At 40.5% G+C, this 25,811-nt stretch overlaps 3 protein-coding genes across 4 annotated transcripts in view; 1 reads left to right on the top strand and 2 right to left on the bottom strand.

Annotated features, from left to right (window-relative positions):
• Window positions 1–8,579, bottom strand: part of SNX5 (sorting nexin 5) — a 53,127-nt gene extending 44,548 nt beyond the window's left edge. Inside the window, exon 1 of the mRNA XM_063298624.1 lies at window positions 8,472–8,579. Within this exon, the coding sequence (XP_063154694.1) occupies window positions 8,472–8,513 (42 nt within the window). The 5' untranslated portion in view covers window positions 8,514–8,579. The remainder of the gene's footprint in view (window positions 1–8,471) is intronic.
• A 730-nt stretch (window positions 8,580–9,309) lies between these two features.
• Window positions 9,310–25,045, top strand: MGME1 (mitochondrial genome maintenance exonuclease 1). Of its 2 annotated transcripts, none has more exons than XM_063298620.1 (5): window positions 9,310–9,729; window positions 10,858–11,419; window positions 19,955–20,177; window positions 22,080–22,212; window positions 23,040–25,045. In XM_063298620.1, exons 2-5 carry the CDS (start codon window positions 10,918–10,920, stop codon window positions 23,187–23,189), a joined length of 1,008 nt encoding a protein of 335 aa, XP_063154690.1. In that variant the 5' UTR covers window positions 9,310–9,729; window positions 10,858–10,917; the 3' UTR covers window positions 23,190–25,045. The 2 variants fall into 2 exon arrangements, with proteins under 2 accessions (XP_063154690.1, XP_063154689.1); XM_063298619.1 differs by having other exon boundaries at window positions 10,851–11,419.
• Window positions 24,373–25,811, bottom strand: part of OVOL2 (ovo like zinc finger 2) — a 29,565-nt gene continuing 28,126 nt past the window's right edge. The window contains exon 4 of the mRNA XM_063298621.1: window positions 24,373–24,680. Coding sequence (XP_063154691.1) covers window positions 24,373–24,680 — 308 coding nt within the window. The remainder of the gene's footprint in view (window positions 24,681–25,811) is intronic.

Genomic DNA, 25,811 nt, shown 5'->3' with positions numbered 1-25,811 from the left:
AAGCCGGCAGGAAACACATTTCACCTGTTTTGAATCACGCCCGCGAGCAGGTAGAAAATCCCAGGCGCAACACGCCAGCTTGAGGAGGAGGAAAGGGAAGACCCTCTCGTGAGTGATGACTGCCCCACATTACTAATCAGGATGGAATTAAAAAACGTAAGAACACGTCACAAAGCCAACCTGACAGTGATGTTAGACACCCCGCACTAATCAACACACTAAGCCTCCAAACTAAGAGACTTAAACAGCCCATTGTTTTTACCCAGTAAAAACAATGGGCTGTTTAAGGATGGTTCCATAGCCCATGGGGGCCCCGTGGAGTTTCAAACTGAAACTGTAGCCATGAGGTTGGGGGGGCACAAAGAATGGATCTGCCTGGCTTGCAATTTATTGTGGCCCCCATAGCGAACTATTCAATCATATTGTGGCTACTGTGGCTAAAAAGTAGAAGACCACAAATAGACTGGGAGACTGGCTCTTTAATGTTTAATGACGGTGTTAGTAACCCACAACCCCTACCGTCTAAGTTGAGAGATGCCCAATTAGTGGGAATATTGCTGAATCAGATACCCACGGGGAAGCCAGAGGCAGTGGTAGTCATACCAGACGAATACGCGGACTTTGTTGATGTGTTTGATAAGAATCTGACCACTTACCACCTCACAGGAAAACTGGCTGTGCCAAAGAAATTGACCAGGGGCTAAGCTGCCTAAGCCGAAAATGTACACCATGTCAGAAACCGAGAAAAAAGTCCTCAGGGAGTTCATAGATAAAAACCTAGCTAGCAGGTTTATCGAACCAGCTAATTCCCCACTGGCCGCCCCAGTACTTTTCCGGGCAAAGAAGGATGGCTCCTTGAGGCTATTATTACCACGGAATAAATGCCATCTCAGTAAGCGACCAATACCCTCTGCCTCTAATGAAGGATATGCTGTCACACCTATCGAAAGGCAAGGTGTTCACCAAGCTTGATCTCAGGGAAGCCTACTTCAGAATCTGTATCATGGAGGGGGATGAGTGGAAAACAGCTTTCAATTGCCCGCTGGGATCATACCAGTACAAGGTTCTCCCTTTTGGGTTAGCTAGGGCCCTGGAGTATTCATGCAATATATCAATGAAGTCATTCGTGAACATTTGTACAAAGGGATCTTGGTGTATTTAGACAATATTCTGATCCACTCTGAAAGCTTAGAAGACCACATCCCACCGGTGATGCAAGTACTGCAAAAGCTATGGGATGCCCAGCTATATGCTAAACTTTCCAAGTGTGAGTTTCACAAGAGTCAGCTAGACTACTTGGGGTATCGTATCTCAGCAAATGGCATTGAGATGGATCTGACAAAGTATAAGACATCAGGGGCTGGGTGCTGCCCTGCACCAGAAGAGGGCTTCCAAGTTTTCTTGGGTTTGCCAATTTCTACAGACAATTTATTTCCCAGTTTGCTCAAATTGCGCTGCCTTTGACAGATTTACTTAAAACAAGAGGGAGGGGGGAAACACGAAAAGTGACCTCCCCAGGGGCGAAGCTCGGTTGGTCGGATGAATGCCAAGCCGCATTTGAGCGTTTAAAAGCTCTGTTCACAGAAGAACCCATTTTGGCTCACCCAGACCCAAACTACCCCTTTATTGTGCAGGCGGATGCCTCTAACTTTGCAATAGGGGCTGTTTTGATTCAAAAAGATGAGAACAGTTTCCCTCACCAAGCTCTCCTGCAAGTTCACTGACTCTGAGCGCAACTGGCACATATGGGAAAAATAGGCTTTTGCTGTCAAAACAGCCTTAACACATTGGAGACACTTGCTAGAGGGCTCCAAACATACCTTTGAGGTCTGGACTGATCATAAAAACCTCCAAGCTTTACAAACTCCCAGGAAGTTAAATGGCAAACAAATTCACTGGGCTCAATTTTTCAGCCACTTAAATTTCACCCTTAATTTCCTCCCTGGGAAGAGGAACTTTCTTGCTGATGCACTTTCTCACCTTCTACAATGTAATACCACTCACTCTGAGATTGTAGATACTGTTTTTTCCCAAAAACAGCTTGGAATGGCTTGCGTAACATGCAAACAAGCGGTAGCCAGGAAAGTGAAACTGCAGGCAGATCTGACAGAGGACCTGCTTCAGGCGCTCCCTAACTATCCTTGGCTACAATGTAACAAAGCCCAATTAACTGAAATTGACAACATCTGGTATTGCAACAACAAAATCTACCTGCCTGAATCTTTGCACAAAACCATTTTGCACCGTTCCCATGACAGTAAATCTGCAGAGCATTTTGCCTTCACCAAAACCCTGCACTTGATCAGGCAGCAATTTTGGTGGTCCTCCCTTTGTGCTGACGTGCAAACCTACGTCACCTCATGCCATGTCTGGGCCCAAGCGAAAAGAAAGGGGGGGAAGTTGCAGGGACTTCTACAACCTGTTGCCTTCCCCAAAGCCCCATGGAAGGAAATAGCCATGGATTTTATTGTGGATTTACCAGAGGGATACGACAGTGATTTGGACTGTTATCGACCTGTTTTCAAAACAGGCACACTTCATTCCTTGCACCAAGATCCCTACCGCCCCGCAACTCACAAAATTGTTTTTGACCCACATCTATAGGATCCACGGATGTCCCGACCGTGTGATCTCGGATCACGGTGTCCAGTTTACTGCTAAGTTTTGGCGCACATTTTTAAAATTAATTGGTGTGCAACAATCCCTTAGCTCGTTTAGCCATCCTCAGACGGACGGGGTGACTGAACGAGCTCAATCTATTCTCGAGCAATTCCTATGTTGCTACATTAGCTTCCAGCAGGATGATTGGGTTGATCTCCTCCCCTTTGCCGAGGTTGCTTTCAACAATGTGGTTCATCAAAGTACTGGTTTTTCGCCTTGCCGCATTGCCTATGGCCAGGACTTTGTTCCAATCCCTGAACTTCAGCTCCAATCTCTCCCTGACTCTTCAGTTGCCAATTGGGCTACTCAGATTGCCACAGACTGGCCGATCATTCATCAAGCCCTGGCTCATGCCCACAACACACATAAAAAATTTGCTGATTGCCACAGGTGCCTGGAGTGGAAAATGAAAGTAGGGGATTTGGTTTACTTTTCTACAAAATTCCTCCGATCTCAACAACCTTCTAAAAAGTTAGCCCCTAAATCTGTTGGATCTTTTCCCATTGTTAAAATCATTAACCCAGTGACTGTACAGTTACAACTACCTTCCACTCTTAAACAACTTCATCCTGTCTTTCATTGTAGCTTGCTTAAACCAGCTCTGGACCGTTCTAAGTGGCACCAACCGGCACCAACCTGCACCAACCCCTCCACCCATCATGATTGATGGCCATCAACATTTTGAAGTCAAAGAAATCCTGGACTCTTGTTTTCATCGCAAAACGCTGCAGTATTTCATAAAATGGAAACACTTTCTAGATCCTGAATGGGTTGATGCATGTCATGTAAACGCACCTCTTTTAACAAAGAAATTTCATTTCAAGTACCCTTCCAAACCCTCCCTTTACTAACATTTCCCCATTATAAATATATATAATGTAACTACAAAATTGAAGAAAATTATCAACTTTCCAAGGAGCCTTATAGGACCTTAAAAACAAACACTTTGTATTTGAAAACCAGTGCACTTTTGAACTCATCCTACTTAACTGTGACTATAAAGGATGTACTTGTAAGACCATTTGTATGAAATAAAACAGCAACATCTATTTTTAATTAGATATGCAATCTTGCAAAAATTTAAAATGCTAGCTTGAAATATCCTTATGGATAATATTTGAATAGACAGCTGAATGTTTGGTTACATAGGGAGTGGCTGTTTTCCTCTATTTCAAGAGCAGGAAAGTAACAAGCCACTGACCAGATCTAGCATTTCAGTCCTTTTCTCAGACCATTCCATCAAGTCTGCAGCAATCACTATATTCTTGCTGTGATTAGTCTGGAAAGTCTGCCTATAATGGTTGGCTGAACTTACAGAGTAGAAAGCTGGAGGTTTCAAACCACCTCTCCTAGAAGTTTTTTGGGTCTTCACACTCTGGCCCTGCTGTGGGAAAGGGGCTGCCACTCTCTAAATTCTGGGGCATCTCACTGGGCATCCACCTCATAGTTCCAATGTGTGAGACAGATAGGGTTCCCACCACCCAGGCTGCCTTTTTGACAATTAAAAGATTAAACTGCAAAAAGCAGAATAATTTCAAAAATGGAGCCTCCTTGCTACTTAGCAAGATAAAGCGTAACCCCCTTTAAAACTTAAAATGCAAACATTAAATGAGGAAGGGAATAAATTACAAGAACTGTTCAAATCATGGGAGAATAGCAGCTTAAAAGAAAGTGGTCTGCAACAAAATTTCTTAACAAGATGGTGATGGTCTGCAACAAAATTTCTTAAGCGTCTCTGGAAAGGTATCAGAGAGAATAAATTCCAAGTATTACACAGATTATGAAAGATATGAAAGAATGAAAATATTCTCATGCAAAGCCTGAATTCAATGAAAGCTGACAATTATCCATTTTAGACAGAGAACTGAAGGCAATGCAACTTTATGTAGCACCACAGAGAAACACCACAGAGCACCACACCTAGAGGGATTCCTGGCTAGAACATTTCCTATGTCTTGTGAAGCAAAAGGATCCTCTGCTTCCTTTCCTCAATTTTCCCTCTTCTTGGAGATTCCAAACTTTAGACAGAGGCTGTGGGGAACAATGGTAGCCCCTTTTTCACCAAGCCCTAGTCCACAACTTTCTGAGTTCTCTTCCCTAAGTTTAAAACCAAAGTCTTTTCTGTAATTTCTGCAAGGAGAAGGGCAGAGTAGTTTGTCTCTGTACATGACCAAGAGCCATGTCTCACTATAGGAAATGTGGACTGGGACTGTCTGCAGTTTGAACAAAGGGACATGTATCCTCAGTTCTGCTGGAACTATGATCACAAGATCTCCTTACACTTTATATCAACTTATTTGAGGCTAATCAGTCAACCTGGGGAAGACTGAATGCAAACAGACTTCCTTTAGATGGCATGAGGTAAGATAGCTTATTATCATCCCAATATAGCTATGGGCTTCTATACAAATTTTTCAGGGGTGTGGTGACTGCAGTGTAGAACATGACTGTGATTGGCAAGCATAAAGTGTGCCACTAGTAATCTAAAATGTAAATCATTGCTATGACTGCTCATTCATTGGTTAAAAAAATTTTTTTTAAAAGGAATCCTGTAGCTTGTCTTACAGAAGAAAATAGTGATTACAAGTCACTCTTCTTGAAGAGTTAGAAGAGACTTTTTTTTAATGAAAGCTGAGAATCAGAGGATTAAGATGGGAGGGAAGGAGGGGAGTTGATCCCCTCTGTATGTGCTGAACAGAAACTCTTTTGGGGTTAGAATATCCTAAATCTCATATCAACCCATAAACAGATAGGAAAGTCAGCCCACCCTCAAACAGCCCCTCAATTAAACTAGCAGGTTAGAGTTGTCCCTAAGAGCAACATTGTGCATATTTGAGGGATGGACATACCATTATTTTTTGTACCAGTGAAACACAGGCCAACTCACAGAATATTCTAAACATCTGAGGTTGGTTCATGAGATGCTACACATAGCAAAGACTAACTAACTAAAGGCAAGGTTTAGCCCATACTAACATCATCTTGAGGATTTCACAACTGGAATCAGTGCAAATATGGCCTTAGTGCAATACATACTGATTCATCACATGTCTTGCCCCAAAGTAGATTCTGAAGGGTACCATCAATCCAGCCTTCACCTGCTCATACACTTAGTTTTGTTGGCTGTGGTAAGGACTCCAAGAAAGAGAAACTATTGGCAAAATGTATCATCATATTCATTTTCTAGATTTCCCAGTGTGTCTGGAAGATGTTGACTTCTGAAAGATGTTTCAGGCTGGAAGGCATATTTTATTTCAACAAAGCCATGTCTATAATCCATCTCATAATTTAGTTTTTAATGCCTCAAAACTTTTCTGAAGTAGTATCACAAAATAATTTGGCAACCAGGCAACTGATCAGCATTTGGATAACTTTACCAGCAGAATGGGAACCGTGGACTATGCCAGGATGCTTATACTGTATGTTCTAAGCACACAAGGAGAAAGTATGGGAAAGGCATCAACTGCATATATAAAAGAAGGCCTAATTTCTAGGTCTCATTGGATGACTTGCAGCTACTCAGATGGCAATGAAACAGAGTTCAAGACCTTAAAAGGCTCAAAAAAAGAAATGTATGGGATTGAGGTTTTAACAATACACTTCAGCTTGGTCTGCAAAGGAAGATAAGAAATCATTTTGCTCATTTATATAGTTGTAGATGCTGCACCAATTTATGATAACTCTTGAAGTGATGGAGGAATTGAATGCCTCAAGTATCTTCCTTATAATGATGTTGAATTGTGAAAGCAGCCTTCAAGATAATTAAAGGGGCATGGCTAACTTCAAATGAAATTTGGTGCAGCTGGAAGCTCTGGTTTAGGCCACTTTTGGCAAGGCAGTAGTGTAAAAAAACATGGTTCAAGAATGACAATGATTTGACATTATTTGAGTTTCTTTCTCATCTAAGCAGATTTCTAGATACAGGGGAAGACATCCAATTTGTGTATGTTAATCTAGTAATTCAGTGAACAAGTTGGGGCTGTATCTGTATCTCCTGCCCCATACATAAATTTCCATGAGGCACTGTTCCTCTGTACAGTATGTTGTTTTGCCAAACATTGGTGTATATGCACTTTCTGCATACTCTTGGTTGTTGATATGGAGTTTCAGGACACATTTAAGGATTTAAGCCCTCTGTTGATATGGGCAGTCCAGCAAACAAGGCTAGTTCAGCAATGGAATCAACTACAGAAAGAAGCAAAGAACTCACTTTCATTGGATATGACTAGTACCCTTTGTACTAGTATGAGGAAATGCTGCATATGGTGTGGGTATGATTAAGTTTGCTACCCAAATCTACAGCTTTTCTACCTAAGTAAAAAGCACCATGTCAAGTCTTGATTGACTAAAGCTACAATGGGCAGCAAAAGTCAGTATCTATAGGTCCGTCTGGTGACAACCAAGGCAGATGTATGACTGCAACTTGAAATTTAAGGGAAGGGTATAGCAAATCTAAATGAAGATGATCTGATCTTGTAAAGGGAAGCTGAAAGTGAATGATGGGACCCTCAAAAACAGACATGAGATGTTCAAACAACCAAAAGAAATAAATGAAGGTTATGATTGTGGTAAAAGCAGGAAGGATGGAAAGATGTAGGAGAGGTACACTGAATACTATTAACATAAATTACATTTAGTTATGCTTCCTCTTATCTCATGCTTTTAATATCTTTGGCTGTACTGTACTCCCTTTCTACAGTGTGCAAAGCATTGCTCACTCCAAATGGAATGGTGTAATGGATATGTACATAATTGCATAACAGACTCCAATCTAAATCATAATCAAAACAGTCCCTTCAGTCTATTTCCCTACGAATTGTCTGGCTATTAGCCATCAGCATAGACTGCTACCCCACTTATTCTAGAACAGACAAGTGGAACTCATCACTTCATCAGTGGAGCTCCTTCACACTCCCTCTCATCAGAACCTTCCCGGCAGTTAATTCTCATCTGATGCTTGTGGGGGATTGCCACATGGTCAAGCAAATGAAAGGTTAAAATTACTCTACCTGTATCCACAACAACAGTAAAGGGAAGGTGAGAGGGACAATATCCCACTTTTCATACCGAAAATCAAGGTTTATGACAGAAAGGGAAAGTCTTCGGAAGTGTCATTTTAAGTAAGTCACTAACTCTGCACACCAATTTTGCCTGCCTTCCATTCTGGAACAATGAATAATATCAACATTCTTTATTAGCTCCTTCCACTATCATGTTCAATTCATAGATCATTAATGTCTTTACTTTAAAAAGAAAATTTACAGTCTAATAGAATAGACCTCTCAATTGGCCTTCTAGGACACAGCAGAACATCCAGGTAAACACAGTGGATTCTGCCGCCAAGAAATGAATAAATAGGAGAGGACTGGAACATAGCTAAACCGGGTGGTGGTAGTTCCGCGTTATTTAAATAAATACTATTTGCGCAGAAATGCAACTCAACACTTTAAAGGCAACGTGGGAAGAAAAGGAAGAACCCACACATCGCCCACAGCTTGCTGCCTCTGTTTCACTGCAATGCTAAGGTTGCACATCTCCTTCAGTTCCCAGCCTCTCCCACCAAACCCAATACTAAATGCTCAAACCGAATAATACTAACTTGAGATGCCGGAGAGAGAAGGCACTATAACTTCAAGCCTGGTGATGTACAGTATTCACTCATTCAACTAATAACAGCTTCAAATTACAGAATACAATTACATAACTTTGGCGGATTCATTTTTTAAAATCTCCTAATAATTATATGCATCCGGACGCCGACTGGCCTCTCCGCTCCGAGGCACTTTCCTCCTTTCGCCCATCCTGTTTACCTTGCTCAAGCTCGGCGGCGGCGCGGGCAGAGCCATAATCATGCCGCGGCAGCTCTCAGTCGTTTTCTAATTACGTAAATGCTCCTCAACATCATCTCCTTATATTTCCTGCCCTGCGAGGGCAGAGCACCGCCCATTTTGCCTTCACCATAGAGATAAGAAAATGCAAACCGTTTAGGGGGTCCCCATTGAGTGCTCCGGCCATTACTGAAGCTTGTACAGTAGAGAAAATGCTAAGGGATCAGAAACCGCTCTTGTACTTCCGAGCATCTGATTGTATTGTGAGCAAACGCCATTCAGAAATACGAAATCTCAATATAAAATTCCTATTGTAGCAAAGGGAATTGTGATCCCGACGTCATGTCGTAGCTCAATCAGATGCATGGAGCTTTTTTTTATATGCTATCAAAAAAAGCTAATTGAAGACAGTAATCATAAGATACTATAGCTTACAGTTAGCCATAATCCTATAGTTACGTGGGAGCAAATTCCATGGAACGTAGGGAATCCTTCGGAATTTAATAACTGCTAAAGGTTGACTAATACTAAATGTTTACGTAGTAAAACAAAGAAAATATGCACAAGCCTTCTTTTGCCGGGCAATGCTTTTGCGGATAATTAAAACAGCTACGTGTGAACTAGTGCGTATCCATTCTGTCGCGCTCACCATGACATTTACTGCCTCCTTTGAAGGAGCAACTGGGTAGCAGGAGCCCTGAGCGGAAGAGCAACGTGCAGTTAGAGATTCACAACAGAACGTCCGCACATATCTTTGCAAAAAGTACCTGTTCTTTTTTTCCCCACCGGAGATAAGGCACTAGTTGAAAAGAACACGCGATCTTTCCTAATTATCCTTGGTAGGAAACGTCCCGCACCAGAAGGGAGAAAGAAGGAGATCATTTGTTACAGGCCACTGGCCTGTACTTAAGTTGGGAACATGTTGAGTTCAGCTCATCTTCTGATAACTTCATGGGGACGGGGGGCGTGCAGGGCTGTTTGATTTGTTTTGGGAAGCGGCTTGCCGTTGCCTTCCTCCCGGGAAAACCCGCCGCTCGGCTATTCTCTGCCGCGGCGCGTCTATGAAAACTGCACACCTAGCCTGAGGGTTGCAGCGGAACTGATCTGTCTTGGCGAGTGGAACTGAATCGAGGCGGATAAGCAGAATCGGGGCGCTCGTACAGGAAGAGGGATCGAGCCACGGCGGTGGAGAAAGGACGGCTTTTCTCCCTGGAATAGAGAAGCAGCTTAATATGCCAGGGTGGGTATGATGACACCGTAAGACTGAAAACGCCTCTTATTCCTAAGGAACGAGGTGTTAGCCCCGAGAGCCTCTTCAGATTTACTAGGCAGTTCAAGAAAGCAGACTTCACAGGCTTCCTTTTTCGAAAAGACCGCTCATCTTTCTTCGACGGAAGTTGAAGTCCACACATCTTAAAGTTGCAAAGGTTGAGAAACACTGCCCTAGAGGATGGATAGCTGGATTTGTCCTGCAGCAGCCTTTTTAAAAAATACTTTAAGCTACCTCAAAAGAAGCTGGGAGCTGTCATTTTCCTCCTACTTCCTGTCTTTTTCATTCTTTCCCTCCAATGGCATCAGCTCTGATTAAATCGCTCTTTGAAAATTACTTCTAGGAAGCACCAACTTATTTGGCCTGGCCAGTTATCTCTCATTGGGAGCTCTGCCTTCAGAAGCAGGATGGGTGGGAGGAGGCTATAGGAAGTTGGGCCTTCTTTGCTTTCTAAAATTTTCTTTGGCTGATTTTTCTAAGTTCAGCAGTCTCCCCAAGTTATCCCCTCTGTAGTTTGGGATGGCTGATCTAATTGATAATGCTATTTGATAGTTTATTACTGTGTTATTCTTCTGCTTTCAGCTTTGCTGAAAAAGTTAGGTAACAAATTGTAATTAGTTACTATTTGGGGTGTAGGGGAGAGGTAGAGAATAACAATTATTAAAGGGACAGGGGCAGGAGTTTATAGAGATAGACTCCCTAGGATGCAGTCTCAGTCAGCTGAAAGGACTTAGTTTAACCCTCGACAAACTTGGAGTTACTTCAGGATAAATCCAACATTCACTAGGTTGGTTCAATTAAGTATGTTACATAAACTGGGCAATAATGAGATTTCACTGATTTATTGGCATTTGCTTCTGAGAAAACAAAGTATAGTAATTAAAATGTGCATTTACTTCATCCAGTGTAAAACCTTACAATAACGAGGCAACTAAAGACATATTTGTACTACTAATCATACCTTAAATACTTTTCCTTAACTAGTACTTCATAATCTACAGTTTGAAGCACTTCTGATGATAAAGCCTCTCTTGCCAAAAAGTAGTGGCAATTCAGAGTAAATAACTAAAACATGTTATCTTTTATACTAGGAAATAGGAAGTGGAAGTGTTTCCTGAAGACAAAGAATTGGAATTGCACCATTTGTAAAGTTGGAGTATGGAGTCATTCTATCTGTTGTTTAGAAAAAGTAGAAGATTGCCAGTATTATTAACATTGCTGAGCGAGAAAAAACTTTTGCATAGATCCCTCACTATTTCTTCCCCTTTTTATAAGAAGAAAAGAACAGAGTATGAAAACATTGACCAAAAAAAATACAGAAATTTGATCCATTATCTCACTTGGGGCAAGGACAGATCTGACACATCAGAGCCATTTGAAGAAGACAGTGCAGGGTGTCAATACAAGCTTCTAGCTCATGAGACAGAAACAAAACTCCCTGAGACCTTGATTCCTCTAAGGAATCCTAGGAAGAGCTCTTGGCATCAGAAAATTGACCACGAGCTGCCCTTACAAATCCATTTGCAAAAGAAGGACTGGGCCAGCGTGACATCTGTTCTGCAGCAGACAATGCCTGTAGAACAGGCTTTTTACCTGGAGAAGTGGAAAGAGCAAATGATTCTGAAACTTGGGAAAGAAGGTTTTGAAGAATACATTAAAAGTAAGTAAACAGAGGCATTAAGAGTTTGTAATAATCGTAAATACATTTACACATTATTTATTTTTACTCATTGGTTAGATTTATACTCCCCTCCCCCTTTCAAGGCAGTGTATGTAGTACTCACTCCTCCCATTTTTCTCCACAACAATCTTGTGAGGTGGGTTGGATTTATGTAAATCACCAGAAAACAAAAACAAAACAGGATACATTAGTTATTTGAATTATTGAATTGAATTTCTATTTCCTGAGCAAGCATCCATTTTAATAATTAGAATATGGTTTGCAATAAAATGAAAAATTAATAATTTAAAATCATAATTCAAATCTTTGCCTATGTAACACATTTTGCCTCTGGCATTGTATTGGGTTATAAAGGCAGTCTGTATGTGGGCACCAGACTTCTAGACAAAGCATGTATAATTTTAGTTTTTCTATAGTTACATATTACTTATAGTTCTATATTGTTTTGTTTTAATAGTATATTTTATGATATATATTGTAAACTACCTAAAGTTTAATTGGATTGAGGTGGTGTGTAAATTTCATAAATAAATATAACACTTTACTATTGTGTTCCTTCGCTCCAGTTGGGTCTTATCAGGTGCACAGTGTTGCAATAGGAATTAAACATCTTGCTTGGATTGTTTTTTCCTCATGTTCACTGTGGCTACTTTTGATTTTTATGGGACTTGAAATACTGAATTTTATTCCTTTGAAGTATATCAAGATTTTACATAGATAGAAAATATTATAGGAAAGTACTATTTGAAGTTGTGTTCTTACCTACCACTTCTGATTTTCTTTCCACTGACTTTTGCTACTTAATAGAGTAGCTTAAATTATCTCCAGCTTTGTTAATATTTGTTAATAACCTTTGTTAAAAATCCCATGATGATGGTGTTGCCTTAGGAATGGGGAGACTTGGCTACTGTGTGATTTTGGATGAGTGTCTCACTCTCAGCCCAACCTACTTCACTGGGTTGTTCTTGTGCTAGAAAATATGAAGAGGGAGCACTACACATCCTGCCTTGAGTTCCTATGTGCAAGGCAGGATATGAATCCAACAATTTATTGTATAGACTGTCTTCCCTGGATGATTAATCTTCTGTTTTTCACCTACCAAGGGATCGTTGCATCTCAGAAACAAGGTAAACAATTTTGACTATATTGTTTTTCTTAGTGCTTGTCCTACTTATTTCACTTGTTTTGCATTGCTCTCACTTGATGGGGGGAGGTTGATTTTCAGCCAGCTTGTTGCAGAGCCTGATGCTGATTTGGGCTGAGAGAGGGTGACTGGCCCAAAGTCTAAAGGAAGACTAGATCCTGGATCTAGAGGCAGCCACACTGACTATTAAACAGTTTTACTATGAAAATCTTATTTCCAAACTGGGGGCAGAAAGCAGTTATTTACTGTACTTGCTGCTTCTTCCTAGCAGTAGTAAACTTTAGTGAGACCAGCCCTTTCATCTCATTGAAAGAAAGAATGTCTGGTATAATAATGAATTATCCTGACTCTCTTTTTGTTCCTTTGTGTTTTGTAAGTGACTGGTGTTTTGCTGTATGGAAATACAGGATGCATAGCCTGGGATAAGAGCAACGTAGTATGGATGGGGTAAAACTGAAGTTGCTGGGCCATTCTAGTGATGCTGTATATAATGAACAAAGACTGTTTTACATTGCTCAGTTTTCATGTTATCCTAAGTTAAAAGAAAAAGTTGCTGTACCTATTTTTTATCTGATTATTTTTTAAAAATATATTATCAAATCTCTCACTTTTTAAACTGCTTATTGCTGCTAAGTTCTTAACCCTTTTTGTACTGTTTTTCTTTCTTAGAATATTTAACTTCTTTGCTTCCCATTACATGCATTGTTTTTTATTCTTCTTATATATTTTGTCATGATTCTTCTGATACTTTTCACCACAGTTTCTTTCCTCCTGAATTCAGGTAACCTCTCAGTGTCGAGAAATTATTTTTCATGTTCATTTCTCAGATTATATTTCATTACATTTGACCCCTTTTTCTGTAGCCCTTGTAATTTATTTTAGTCTTTCTTACTAGATCCTTCTTAAATTTTCCTCTTCTACACTTTATCTTCTTATTCCAGATGCTGAAACCATTATTTACTTCTCTAATTTCTTCTTAATTTGACTGTTTTTTTCATTATCAACTCAATCTTCCCATCTCTCTCTCTGATAGACCTCCTTTGAATATCGATTATCTTCCAATCTGTGTTAATTCTGCAAAACGTCTGTTGTAAAGTCCATTCCTGTTACCATCTTCCTCTTGTCAATCCTGTTATTACAATTTAAATCTGCTCCTCCTTTCTTAATCGGTTTTCCCTTTTTTTCCTTAATATATATTTAATTTTTTTTCCTGTTTTGGTTGCCCCTGTCCCTAGTCCTCATATTCATACATATTCTCCCTCCCTGTGTGTGTGTGTGTGTGTGTATACACACACGCTATACACATACATACATCCTATTATGTGAACTTGTGGATAGCAAAGAACCTCTGCAAAGGTACAGAGGTATTTGTGGATGTTGACAGGTATCTAAAGGCGCACACTCAGTTGTTATTTTTGTGGGTAGGCACCGGACTTCCCTTTAGAAACACTCCCTTCTTCCAAATAAACAGTGGAAACTAACAGCCTGGAACTCTTTTCCTCCACTGTCAGTCACAGAATAAGAGTTGGAAGGGTGTTAGAATTCATCTAATACAATCTTCTGCCCAGTTTATTAATCCACTACTACAGTGTACACACGCAGGCTATCTTCGGCTCTGTTTAAATACCTCCAGTGAAGGAGATTCCACAGACTCTATTACTGCGCAGCTCTTAGGAAATAAGGAAAATTTTCCTGTTATCCAGCTGAAATTGACTTCCTTGTAATTTCAACCCATATCCTGAGTTCTGGAACAAATTTGAATAACTCTACCCACATGACAGTCCTTCAGACATCTGAAGACAATGATCACTTCTCCTCACAGTCTTGTCTTCTCCAGGATAAACAAACCCAATACTGTACTGCCAATGATTCCTTACAGATTTTTCCTTCCAGGCCACTTGTCAGCATAGGTAGCTCCCTCTGGGCAAGCTCAAGTTTTATCTGTGTCCTTCCTAAAATATGGAGCCCAACTGATAACTTTCTAGGAGTAATGAAGGTAAAAGTTGTAACTCTGATAATAGAATGTGCCTAGAGTGGACTTGCAAACAGGCTAAGAGTCAATAGCTGTTAGAACTCTTCACCCTTTGGGAGGAATCAGGTTACCAAGATCTTTCCACTTCAATAGCTCCTGCTGCTGAGGCTCCCACACCTACTGCCTATTCAGCAACTGCATTAATTTTAGAAAGTAGTCAGGAGGAGAACCCAGAAATGAAATTATTACTGATTTCATCTCCATACAATGCTTATTGACTGCACAAACTGAAATATTGATCCTTGAACTCATTACATTGATAAAAGCAAGCATATACTCTTTGAAAGAGACATGTTCTATTTACTAAAACTTACTGAGGCAAATTAGCTGATATTGCGGAAGTATACAACTCTGGAATTAAGAGTGAATGGTCTGCTATGAACCAAGAGAAAGACTCTGATCTTAACATCAAATTGAATGAAAAGAATGATCCAAAAAAATCTTCCTCCAGGAGTAGAGGAAACAGGGAGGTTGGAATTAAGAACAATTGCACATTTTAAAACAATTTAATCAACCCTACTGATTACTGATAGATTTAATGGGGAATGATGGGGGGGGGGGGAAGCCCATTCTGTCTTTAAGCCAATTCCTCTGCTGTCCATATCATCTTACTGATTTATTAGAGGTAGAGTGGTTGTAAACTGAATTTGGCCATGACATCTGTTGACTCCTTACCATCCCACAATTCCTAGTATGCTCTTTAAAACTGAAAAAATTTGGGGGCACTTTTCAGATTTTTCTGAGGTCAGTATTTCATGAGAAATTTTGCTTTTGGAGCGACCTCACCAAGGAAATGCTGGTATGGTAAATTCAGAAAGAAATGTCATAGCTGTAAAAATTCCAGAGAACGCTGTTCTAGCAGTGTCATTTGGAATGAGCTCTTTTAATAAACTCATATAAGAACTGGCAGCAAAATTGCTATAGAACTGTTGGAAGCGGGTTTAACTGACTCCTTTGGAGCTTTGCAAAGATGCAAATAGGAGAATTAGATAAACTCAGATGAATGCTACTAACTACACATGCAACAGCTGCAACATATATTCATTTAGTTTTCTCTCTTCTCTAGATGGATGAAAATGTTGTAATATGTTAATCCCTTCTTTAATACATTTTGATTCAGCAGTGAATATAGAGCAGAATGGGAAACCAAAAAGAACTACTCTGTTAAATTAAAGTTTTGGAGAACTGCAGTCCACAGAAGCTGGTGCTCATCACAGTGCATAGTGCATATACTTCCAGTGCTCAATCTGGAACTGCACAAAAACTTAAAACACGAAACACAGGATGTGAATGATGTGCATTTTAGCCCAGATTTTACTTCTCTCTGCTTATCATGTGTCTCAAGATTTTATTGTTTCAATAGCTAAAGCATAAAAAATGACTACTTGCTGGCTATTTCTTCAGTTATTGAATACACTCTAGTCTGTTTTAATCGCCGTAGTTCTAACAACTTGCGTCTGCTCACAGATTCAGATAAATATTGGTTTAAGGATCTCAGGAAGAATCTCAAATAATGAAGAATCCTCCCCCCCCCCCCAACTAACTGACTTTTGGAATCTTCACAATCACTTTCAGTTATATCATGGAATGTTGCTGGGTGGAACTCCAAGTTAGATGATTGCACCTTTTAAAATTATGATAAACATGATACACTTTTTACAGGAGACATGGATTACAGAACACCCTTTCCTAGAGGGATAATAATCACTGTCTACAAATGTTACAAGTGCTTCCAGAGGTGGTAGGTTATGTGGGGGTTTAACGTTATTTAATTCTATAGCACTACAGGTTGAAGAGTTAGAATTACACTGTTTAGAGGAGTGTGCAGTGTCAGTAATACTAACAATTTTAGTCTTAACAAATGAATACTCCCTATGTATGCCCATGCTATGATCAATAAAGTTTGGTGCAAGATAAAAAAAAAATTTCACTGCTTCCATGGTTTATATCCAAATGCTCATTTCATAGTAGCAGGGGAGAACTTTATACAAAATTTCATTGCTATTCACCTGATTTTTTTTTTAGCAGTGCTTCCCATGTTACTTCACCAATCAAAAAACTACGGAGTTTTTTGATCGGTGAAGTAACATGGGAAGCACTGATACGTCAAACTACGTATGATGCAAACTTTGGGCAGTTTAGACCTTATGGTCTTGAATGGCACATTAGATACCCTCTAGCAGAATATACCTATTGTGCTTTCACAAAGCCCTCTCTCACAAATTATGTTGTGGTAACACAGATCCTAGTTTCCCACATTTGTTAAAAATCACAATCTTTATGCATCCTGATAACTGACCACTTCCTAGCTGTTCTTCACACGAGAATAACTGAGAATATTACGAACAGGTAGTCTTCAACTTACAACAGCAATTGGGACCGGAATTTCTATTGCAAAGTGACATGGTTGTAAAGCTGACCTCATTGTTTAGCAATTTGGGGGGACCCTGCAGTCCTGGTTGCCATCATTAACCAAATCCTGTGGTCATTAGGCAAGGTAACTTCCTGCCAGTTTCCCACAACCAAAGTCAGGAAGTTGCAAGTCCCAGGCTGGCAAGCAAGTTAGTGGCTGCTGCTGGGTGGTGGAGAGAGTGAGGGGGTACACAAGAGGTGTATGGGTTGGGAGGGTGCACAAGGGTGCGAGGGGGTGTGTGAGAGGTGCAGGTCAGGGAGAGAGTGAGGGGTGTGGGAATGGTACAGGTTGGGTAGGGTACAAGGGTTTGTGTGAGAGGTGCTGCATGGGTTGGGGAGGGTGTGCGGGGGTTCATGAGGGTGTGAGGGCATGGCGAGGGTTGGGGAGGGGTGTGTGAGTGGCCAGTGTGAATGCAGAGGGGCTGGGGGAGGTTGTGCAGGTAGGGGAAACTTACCCAGCAACTTGTGACGTTCCCTGCTGGCTTCCTCACTGATTTTCTGGGGAAGCCAGCAGGGAAGGTTGCAAATGGCAATCACGTGATTGTGGGGCACTGCAACGGTCATAAGTGCAAACCGATTGCCAAGCACCAAGATCACATTCACATGACCACGGGGTTGCTGGGGCAGCTAGAATTCTGAGGACCGGTTGTAACCACCATTTGTTCAGTACCATCATAACTTTGAACAGTCACTGAACCAACAGTCATAAGTCAAAGACTACCTGTACTTGAATGTTAGTTCTGTTCCTGCTCATGCTATTGCATTCTGGACTAGTTGCAGCTTCTGAGTTGTTCTCAAAGGCATCCCCATGTAGAATGCATTGCACTAGTTCACATGTGGAGTGACCTAAGTGTGAGTGGCTGTCTGAAGGGCTCCCCAGTCCAGGTAAGGGCACAGTTCGTACAAAAGATGTATGTATGTGAAGATCTTCTTAGTCACCGCTGCCACCTGCCCCTTGAGCAGGAGCTTTTAAGTCCAAGAAGATTTTCAAATTGTGCACCAGTCCCAAAGGGAGAAGTGTAACCCCATTCAGGACCAAAGATTAAATATCCCAGGTCCTGGGGGGACCAAAGACCCAAAGACACTCATTTTGGTCAGGATTGAGCTTGTTCCTCCCCATCCAGGCTCCTCAGCTTTTAGACACTTGTACAAGTCCTATCATCTGGTCTGTCTGGGGTTGAGACTGGGTATTATCTGCATATTGATGACACCTGAGCCCAAACCAATAGATATCTATATATCTTTGTGGGGTGCCGCAGGGTTCGGTACTCTCTCCACTCCTTTTTAACATGTACATGAAATCACTGGGCGAGATCATCCGTCACTACGGGGTGAGGTATCATCAATATGCAGATGATACCCAATTATACATCTCCATCCCGGGTGAAGTAAGTGATGCTGTGGCCATCCTTTCCAAGTGCCTGGGGGCTGTGGGGGCCTGGATGGGGGACAACAGGTTGTGGCTGAAACCGGGGAAGACGAAGTGGCTGTGGATTAATGGCTCCTCATTTTCTGGGAAATTGTCATCTTTAGTTCTGGATGGGGTTGCACTGCCCCAGACAGACCCGGTGTGTAACTTGGGGGTCCTCCTGGACTCACGGCTCCTGCTCGAAGAGCAGGTGGTGGCCATGGCTAAGAGGGCCTTTGCGCAACTTTGTGTTGTGCACCAGTTACGCCCCTTCCTGGATCGAGAGGCCTTTCGAACAGTCACTCATGCCCTGGTTATCTCCCATATAGACTACTGCAATGCGCTCTACATGGGGCTACCCTTGAAGAGTATCCAGAAGCTACAGCTGGTGCAAAATGCAGCTGCGCGGGCGATCTTGGGTTTCCCAAGATTAGCACCCATCACTCCTTTGCTCCGTGAGCTGCATTGGTTGCCAGTATGCTTCCGGGTCCAATTCAAGGTGTTGGTTATCACCTTTAAAGCCCTACATGGCACCGGTCCAGGTTACCTAAGGGACCGTCTCCTCCCCATCACATCAGCCCGTCCCACCCGGTCGTGTAGAGGGGGCATGCTACGGACCCCATCTGCAAGAGAATTCCATCTGGCGGGGTCCAGGGGGTGGGCCTTCTCTGCAATAGCACCTGCCCTTTGGAATATCCTTCCCCTGGAAGTGAAATTGGCTCCCTCCCTCCTGGACTTTAGGAAACAGCTAAAGACCTGGTTCTGTAATTATGCCTGGGGCGGGAGGGAGAGTAGCCATTCTTGGGGATGGTTAGTTTCTTAGAAGGACCCAGCTCTGCCTGCAAATCATAAAGAACTTTCAGCCATCGAGGTTTTTATTATATTTATTGTATTTGTATTATAGGGTTTTATAGTTTTATATTTTTATCTATGTTTTATTGTAAACCGCCCAGAGTCCCTTTTGGGAGATGGGGGGTGATAAATTTGATTAATAAATGAATAAATAAATATCTACTGACCTAGCAGCCTCAGGTAGATATTAAGCAGAAGGGGCAATAATGTTGAGCCTTGAAGTACTGCACTCACTAGAGGCTTTGAGTTGATTGCTACCTCCTATCAATACGGACTGTACATCACCACAGATAGAGGAGGGGAACCACTGCAACACTGTGTCCCCCACTCCTAATTCCCGCAGAAGGATACCATGGTTAATGATACTGAATGCTGAGAGAATCCAAATGACTTCATTTGCCAGGTGCCTAAATATTCCTCACAGTGGCCCTGTAACTCATCCTGTAACTCATCCCTCCCCAGCAGGGTTTGAGTCATTTTAAAAAGGGCCATTGGGCTGCTATCTGCTATAAAACCATCATATGCAAAGATCTTTACTACGTGTAATGCTGAATATTATCACTCTATAAAAGTATGAATAATCTGGTTATGTTTCTCCTTGTGCAAAATGGCCTCTAACTGTACCAGAGTAACGAATGTATATATCATTCTTTTTTTGTTTTGTAGATACTTTTCAAAAAGGTAAGAGCTTTCATGCAGCCATGGAAGCCTTACTGTTAACTAAAGAAAATTTTGTAAAGGAACAGAAAGAAGATACCAGCATCTCAAGCTACATAATGAGTGTAAAGCACGTGCTACAAGATATCACTGGAGTGAGAGCTCTTGAAAGTGCAGTACAGCACGAGGCCCTTCATTACCAAGGCCTAGTGGATTGCATAGCAGAATATCGGTGAGAGGTTAAATTTAAATAATATTGTTTGTGACAATATTAAATATTTTTGTGGACTAAAAAGATACTCAGGCCATGTTTCACTTTCCCATTCAAAACAATGACTTTAGTGCTTAACTACCTCATCCCAATATTTCTAAAACCAATTGTAGATTTATATTTCCCTTACACTCCAAATAAGGTAAAGCATGTCTCAAATTTTGCTCTTTTCTCATCATTCTAAACTGAGAACTATGTAATTTTTTTCTATTTGTAAGTGAAAAATTGAAGTGAAGAAATGTATGTCCAAGATCAAGAACTGCAGAGTTGCACATTCAGCATTACATTTAATAGTAAAATGGGACACTCTGAGAAACCATAACAGAAGAGGTCCTCATTGCCTTTGTTATCACATTTATATGCCACCTTTTACGTGCAGTGTTTAAAGTGGCTTGCATAAAGAACGGCAAAATAACAAAAAAAAAAGTGGGGAGGGGAATCTAATAATTGTAGATTGGTTGTGACTGGATTAGTGGACCAAGGGAATGCTGTGGATGTGGGAATGGTATGTGGGAATGAGAGCCAGTTTGGTGTAGTGGTTAAGGCATCAGGCTAGAGACTGGGAGACTCTCCTTGGGCACAAAGCCAGCTGGGTGATGTTGGGCCAGTCACTCTCTCAGCCATAGGAAGGAGGCAATGGCAAACCACTTCTAAAATCTTGCCAAGAATACTGCAGGGACTAGTCCAGGCAGTCACCAAGAATCGGACATGATTGAACAGAGGAAAAAAAAATGTGGGAATGACCTTGGGAGACAGGAGGGAGAGCCACAGACCGGACAACCGGCATGTATCTCAATCCACAGAAGGAGGGAGGGCGTGGGAAATGTTTCAGAAGGGACCCTCCCTAATTTTCCGGAGAGTAAAAAGAAAGGAGGGGGGAAATACTTACTGTTGCAAGATACTGTTAATGTAACCTTACAATAAAGATAATGCTGGTTGTGCTTCTTGTGTGGACTACCTCACAGGACTAACATCTACTTAGACTTTACTGAAGCATTTGATAAAGTAGGCCATAGTCTCCTTCTTGATAAAGTGGAACAATGTGGGATGGATGCTTCCACTATCAGATGGATTTGCAGTTGGTTGAACAACCATAACTGACACATGTTCTTCCTTAATGGTCTATGTCCACATGGAAGGAGGTATGCAGTGGGATACCTCACATTCTCTCCTGGGCCCAGTACTGTTCAACAACTTCATAAATGACTTAGATGAAGGAATAGAAGGCATGTTGATAAGATTTGCAGATGACACAAAGTTTTTTTGGAGGGGGGGAAGATTGCTAATATCCTGAAGACAGGTTCAGGTTAGTCACATGAAATTTGGTTGTAAGTGTGTGCATTGGTTGGAAAATTATTTTTTTATTACTGTTAATTACTGTTGTATCTGCAAATGGTCACCAAATGAAGTAGTCTTTAAATGAGGAGTGGGTGTAAAAACCTGCAGAGGCCAGATACTGTATTACTGTAGTTCCATATTGCAGTTTTATGCTAATTATATTTAATTCTAAGCAAGGTTTTACATGTTCTCATTTTTAAGGTGTTTTTGATTTAATGAGCATTCAGTTTAGCACCAATCTCCACACTTCCCTCTCTAAATTTTTGCTGATACCTAAGGTACTTGGAAATCAAAATAAATCTTGCTGCTTTCCAAGTACCCCCAAGATTCAGCACAAGAAAAATTTACATCTCCAGTTTGTGTGGAGCTGGAGGGGAAAGTGGAAGCTTATCCTACAGTTGTACAGGCCTCAAACTTAGCCTGGTGTGATCTAAGACATTAACTTCTTGGTGAGGAGGCCAGTGGCAAGCACAGATTTTGGTTGGCTATACATAATTGAGTTATCGTCTATACTTGGTCTCACAGAGGAACATTGTGCGTAATTGACTGGAAAACTTCAGGGAAATCAAAGCCATTTCTTCAGAATACGTATGATAATCCACTACAAATTGCAGCATACATAGGAGCAATTAACCATGATAGCAACTATGATTTCCAGGTAAGTGACAGCTGTAAAGAAACATGTTGGTTCAAGCACTTGCTGCTTTCTTGCTCACACATTTAACTAAAGCTGAATTTATTTCCTGCATAATATTCCAGCTGAATGAGCTTACTAAATAGTAGCCAGCACCTACAACTGATGTAGCTTAGTTGAGTTCTGTGGTGCCTGTGGTACCTTCATTTATACTCACCCGTTATGAAAGATGTCCTCTCAGAATTGTCATTGTAGGAGTCAATCTACAGTCAGTTATGGGGAATTACAGGTAAAATGTTACATTATCTCATCATGTAAAATACAGCTTGCTAAATCAAAGGACATTGCAGATCTCAATAGTATCAACAACTGAGCTACTCTGGAGAACTTGCAGACAACATTTTGAATACAATTGTCATTGTTTTTTTAAAAGCAGCTTATGATCTTTCAGACAAGGTGGATGGTATTTAGTAGGTAGCTGTTAATAGATTTTGATAGTCTGGGAAGTAGTCAGCACACAAGGCTTATGTTTATATCGTACAAAGGGAATTCTGGAGACAGTGGTATTTTGCACAAAAGCCTGTTTGGAAGCTCTTACCCTCTGCAAAATGCCTTGTTTGTTGGGAACATTAGTGTAGACAGTAAACCATGATCTCATCTCAGGTCTATATAATCTATATTTTGTCAGCTCCTGTGACAAAAAGGACAAAAAGTACTTCAGAGCAGAGTTAAATGCTGCTTATCCACACCCATTCCTACTATTTAGTAAGCATTTCAGCTACATAGCCATAACAAACGTTTGATTAAAATTGCATATGGTTTGCTGAGCAACTGATTCTTTTGTTTCTTAGGTTAATTGTGGACTCCTTGTGGTTGCCTACAAAGATGGTTCTCCTGCACATTCACATTTTATGGGCTTCGAGCTATGCTCCCAGTACTGGAACAAGTGGCTGCTTCGCTTGGAAGAGTTTAAAGAGAAAGGGAAAAATAGCACTGTGTAAAGCATGTGTTGTAGTAAATTATATTTAACTCCATTGCTTTTCTTTCCTTCCATTTTGGGGGGAGAGGCTGATAGTAGTAAAGGAGGAATTTTAACTAGCTGGTGGACAAATGATTTTGGAAAGAAAATGACCAAGTACAGGTGAGGCTTCACCATCCCTTCCATTTGCTGATTCTCCACTGCAAATGCCCTTTGTTCTTGCCTCTGGAAAAATAATCCATAGGTAAAAATTTCAAAATGATTTTCATTTCTGATACGTGTTTTTAGCTGATTGAAAGCGAAGGTTCTTGCCAGTCACATTGGTAGCTACTGTTATGAGGCAAATACTTTGTGTGATATAGTAGTCTGCTCAAGAAATAGACACAATTTATGCACTTCATGCTAAAAGGAAAACAGACTGTCCGCCCCCCCTTGTTTTTTTTCCTTTGACTCTTGCTTCTGCATTTTTCCTTCCAGATCTGTCTGAAGCAAGTAGACTTTGGTAACAAGTCCAAATAGTTTGATCATAACACTGATTGACATTCCAGAACAAAATAAAAATTTGGTTTCTGTAAGATGAGAAGGCAAGTTGATTACAAAGTAAGCAGAACGAAAAAAAGACAGGATAAAGAAGTATTGGTTTTGCATGCTTGTCTTTGTTTCTCAATTGACTGTTTCAACATTTTATGTTGGGGATTACAAAAAAGTTAAGAATTTAAGAGAATAATTATCCAATTCATTTTATATTTCTCTATTTTATTACTTCTAGTTTTATATAATAATATACTATTTGTTGTGTAACAAAAGAGTTTAAATGAAGAAATAGGTTCATGTAAATAACTGAGTTCTAGAGAACTCCTTTTGGGGAAATATGTTTCATTCTGATAAGAGAGCTATGTGTCTCCAATAAAGTAAGGCTACAAAACCTTGGGAGAGAAATAACTCAAAAGCTAATTTCTGCCACAGATGTCTAAATCTTTAGATTGGGTTCTCACACCACATTAGAGTAGGTTAAACACGATTCAGCATATTTAGGGAACCAATCCATTGTTTTCTGTGACCATGCCATCAAATTATGTCATAATATGCTTCATTTCTTTGGACATAGCGTGTACTGAACACAGTAATGTGTGTTGTTAATCTAGGTTTAGTAGGCTGTGATAACCAAGCCTTTATGTATTTATCCAGTATAATCCGTTGCACTGTTACAGATCCTCATTTTTTCTAGGGGTTATATCTATTGGAGATGTCACTTTGTTTTGTAAAACAGCTATCAGCTTTTTTGAAGTTTTCTGCAGAAAAGCACTTCCAGGATGAACATTACTGATATGCACATACAAGTCCTCTTGGGTTGGGCCTGTGTAACCACAATCTTCACAAACATACAGTTTATCTCTCCGTTGCTTGTAAGCATATTGTTGCTGTACCCCATGGATTTTTTTAAGGTGTGATTCCAGAGAACAGCGTTGAGTAAAGGCTTTGTTGCAGATCTCGCATTTGTATGGGCGAATTCCTGCAATGTAACATTAGGGGTGTTAGAAAATGGATTTTATAAAGAATTATTGGCAATTATAGCAAAATATATAATGTACAGATATTACATTAGAATGAGCAACTTATACCTATTTTACTTTATATACTCCTTTGCAAGTAATAAACTATCTCTATCCTGATGGCAAAAAAGTGAGGAGAAAGAGAAAATGATGGTTTTGCTTACTTCTGATTTGGCCACTACTAGCATGCCATCTCCAATAGATTAAATTTGACAGGAAAACAATTAGCTATCTATGCCTTATATCATTACAAACAGACTGTATTAACACAACATGCTTTATCAAAATGTTATCAAATTAAATTAAAGTTAAATGGTTATCAAAATCATGATCAGTTCATACAACTTAATTTCTTTGCCTGCATTACAAATTAGTCAACCACATTTCAATTTTGCATGTTGTATGAAAACAGCACAGGGTTGTTGATTTTTTGAGCGCTATACGTAGATTGCAATTCTATGAATACATAAGAAAAATGCAGATTATGATAGAACAAACTTCAGTTCGCTGAGTCTTGGATTTCTTTTTAGCTATTTTATCTGCTTTAGAGTGGAAAAGAGACACTTGAAAGTACTTAAATAACAGAGGACATATTAAATTTGAAAAAAGCAGAGGACAGGATTCTGTTTTCTTGATGCAAAATTTGTATGATCTAATGCTGCCTGTTACTAACAAAAGCAAAAACTCAAAATGTAGCACTTCAACTTCAGATTGCTTTGTATATTCTGTGATTCTGTACAATCATAGGGCAGGAGAAGAAGAAAAAATAGGATAGTGTATACAGAATTCTGCTTCCCAGAAAGCTTGGTTTTGAGATGCTTTTTCTTTTCTGAAGGAAGTTTATAGTTGAGAAATCTAGGAAAGATGAGACATGCCTATTTAAATTACAGAAATCAGCTGTATGGCTGAACAACAAGGGGTTGTGACATGATGCCTCTATCCACAGAACAATATTAGGCAACGTAGTAAGCACTTCCTTCAGCAAAGGATCGTTACCTTGTCGTGGTGCTGGAGCTTGAGCACCTCAATGATGCCATGAGCTAAACCGTGAAGGGCCACCCAAGACGGGAAGGTCATGACAGAGAGGTCAG

Source organism: Candoia aspera, chromosome 3 (assembly GCF_035149785.1).
Source record: "Candoia aspera isolate rCanAsp1 chromosome 3, rCanAsp1.hap2, whole genome shotgun sequence".
In the NCBI taxonomy this organism is placed as follows: Eukaryota; Metazoa; Chordata; class Lepidosauria; order Squamata; family Boidae; genus Candoia; species Candoia aspera.
The sequence above is the reverse complement of the archived record's forward strand: the minus strand, read 5'-3'. Positions and strand labels throughout refer to the sequence as shown.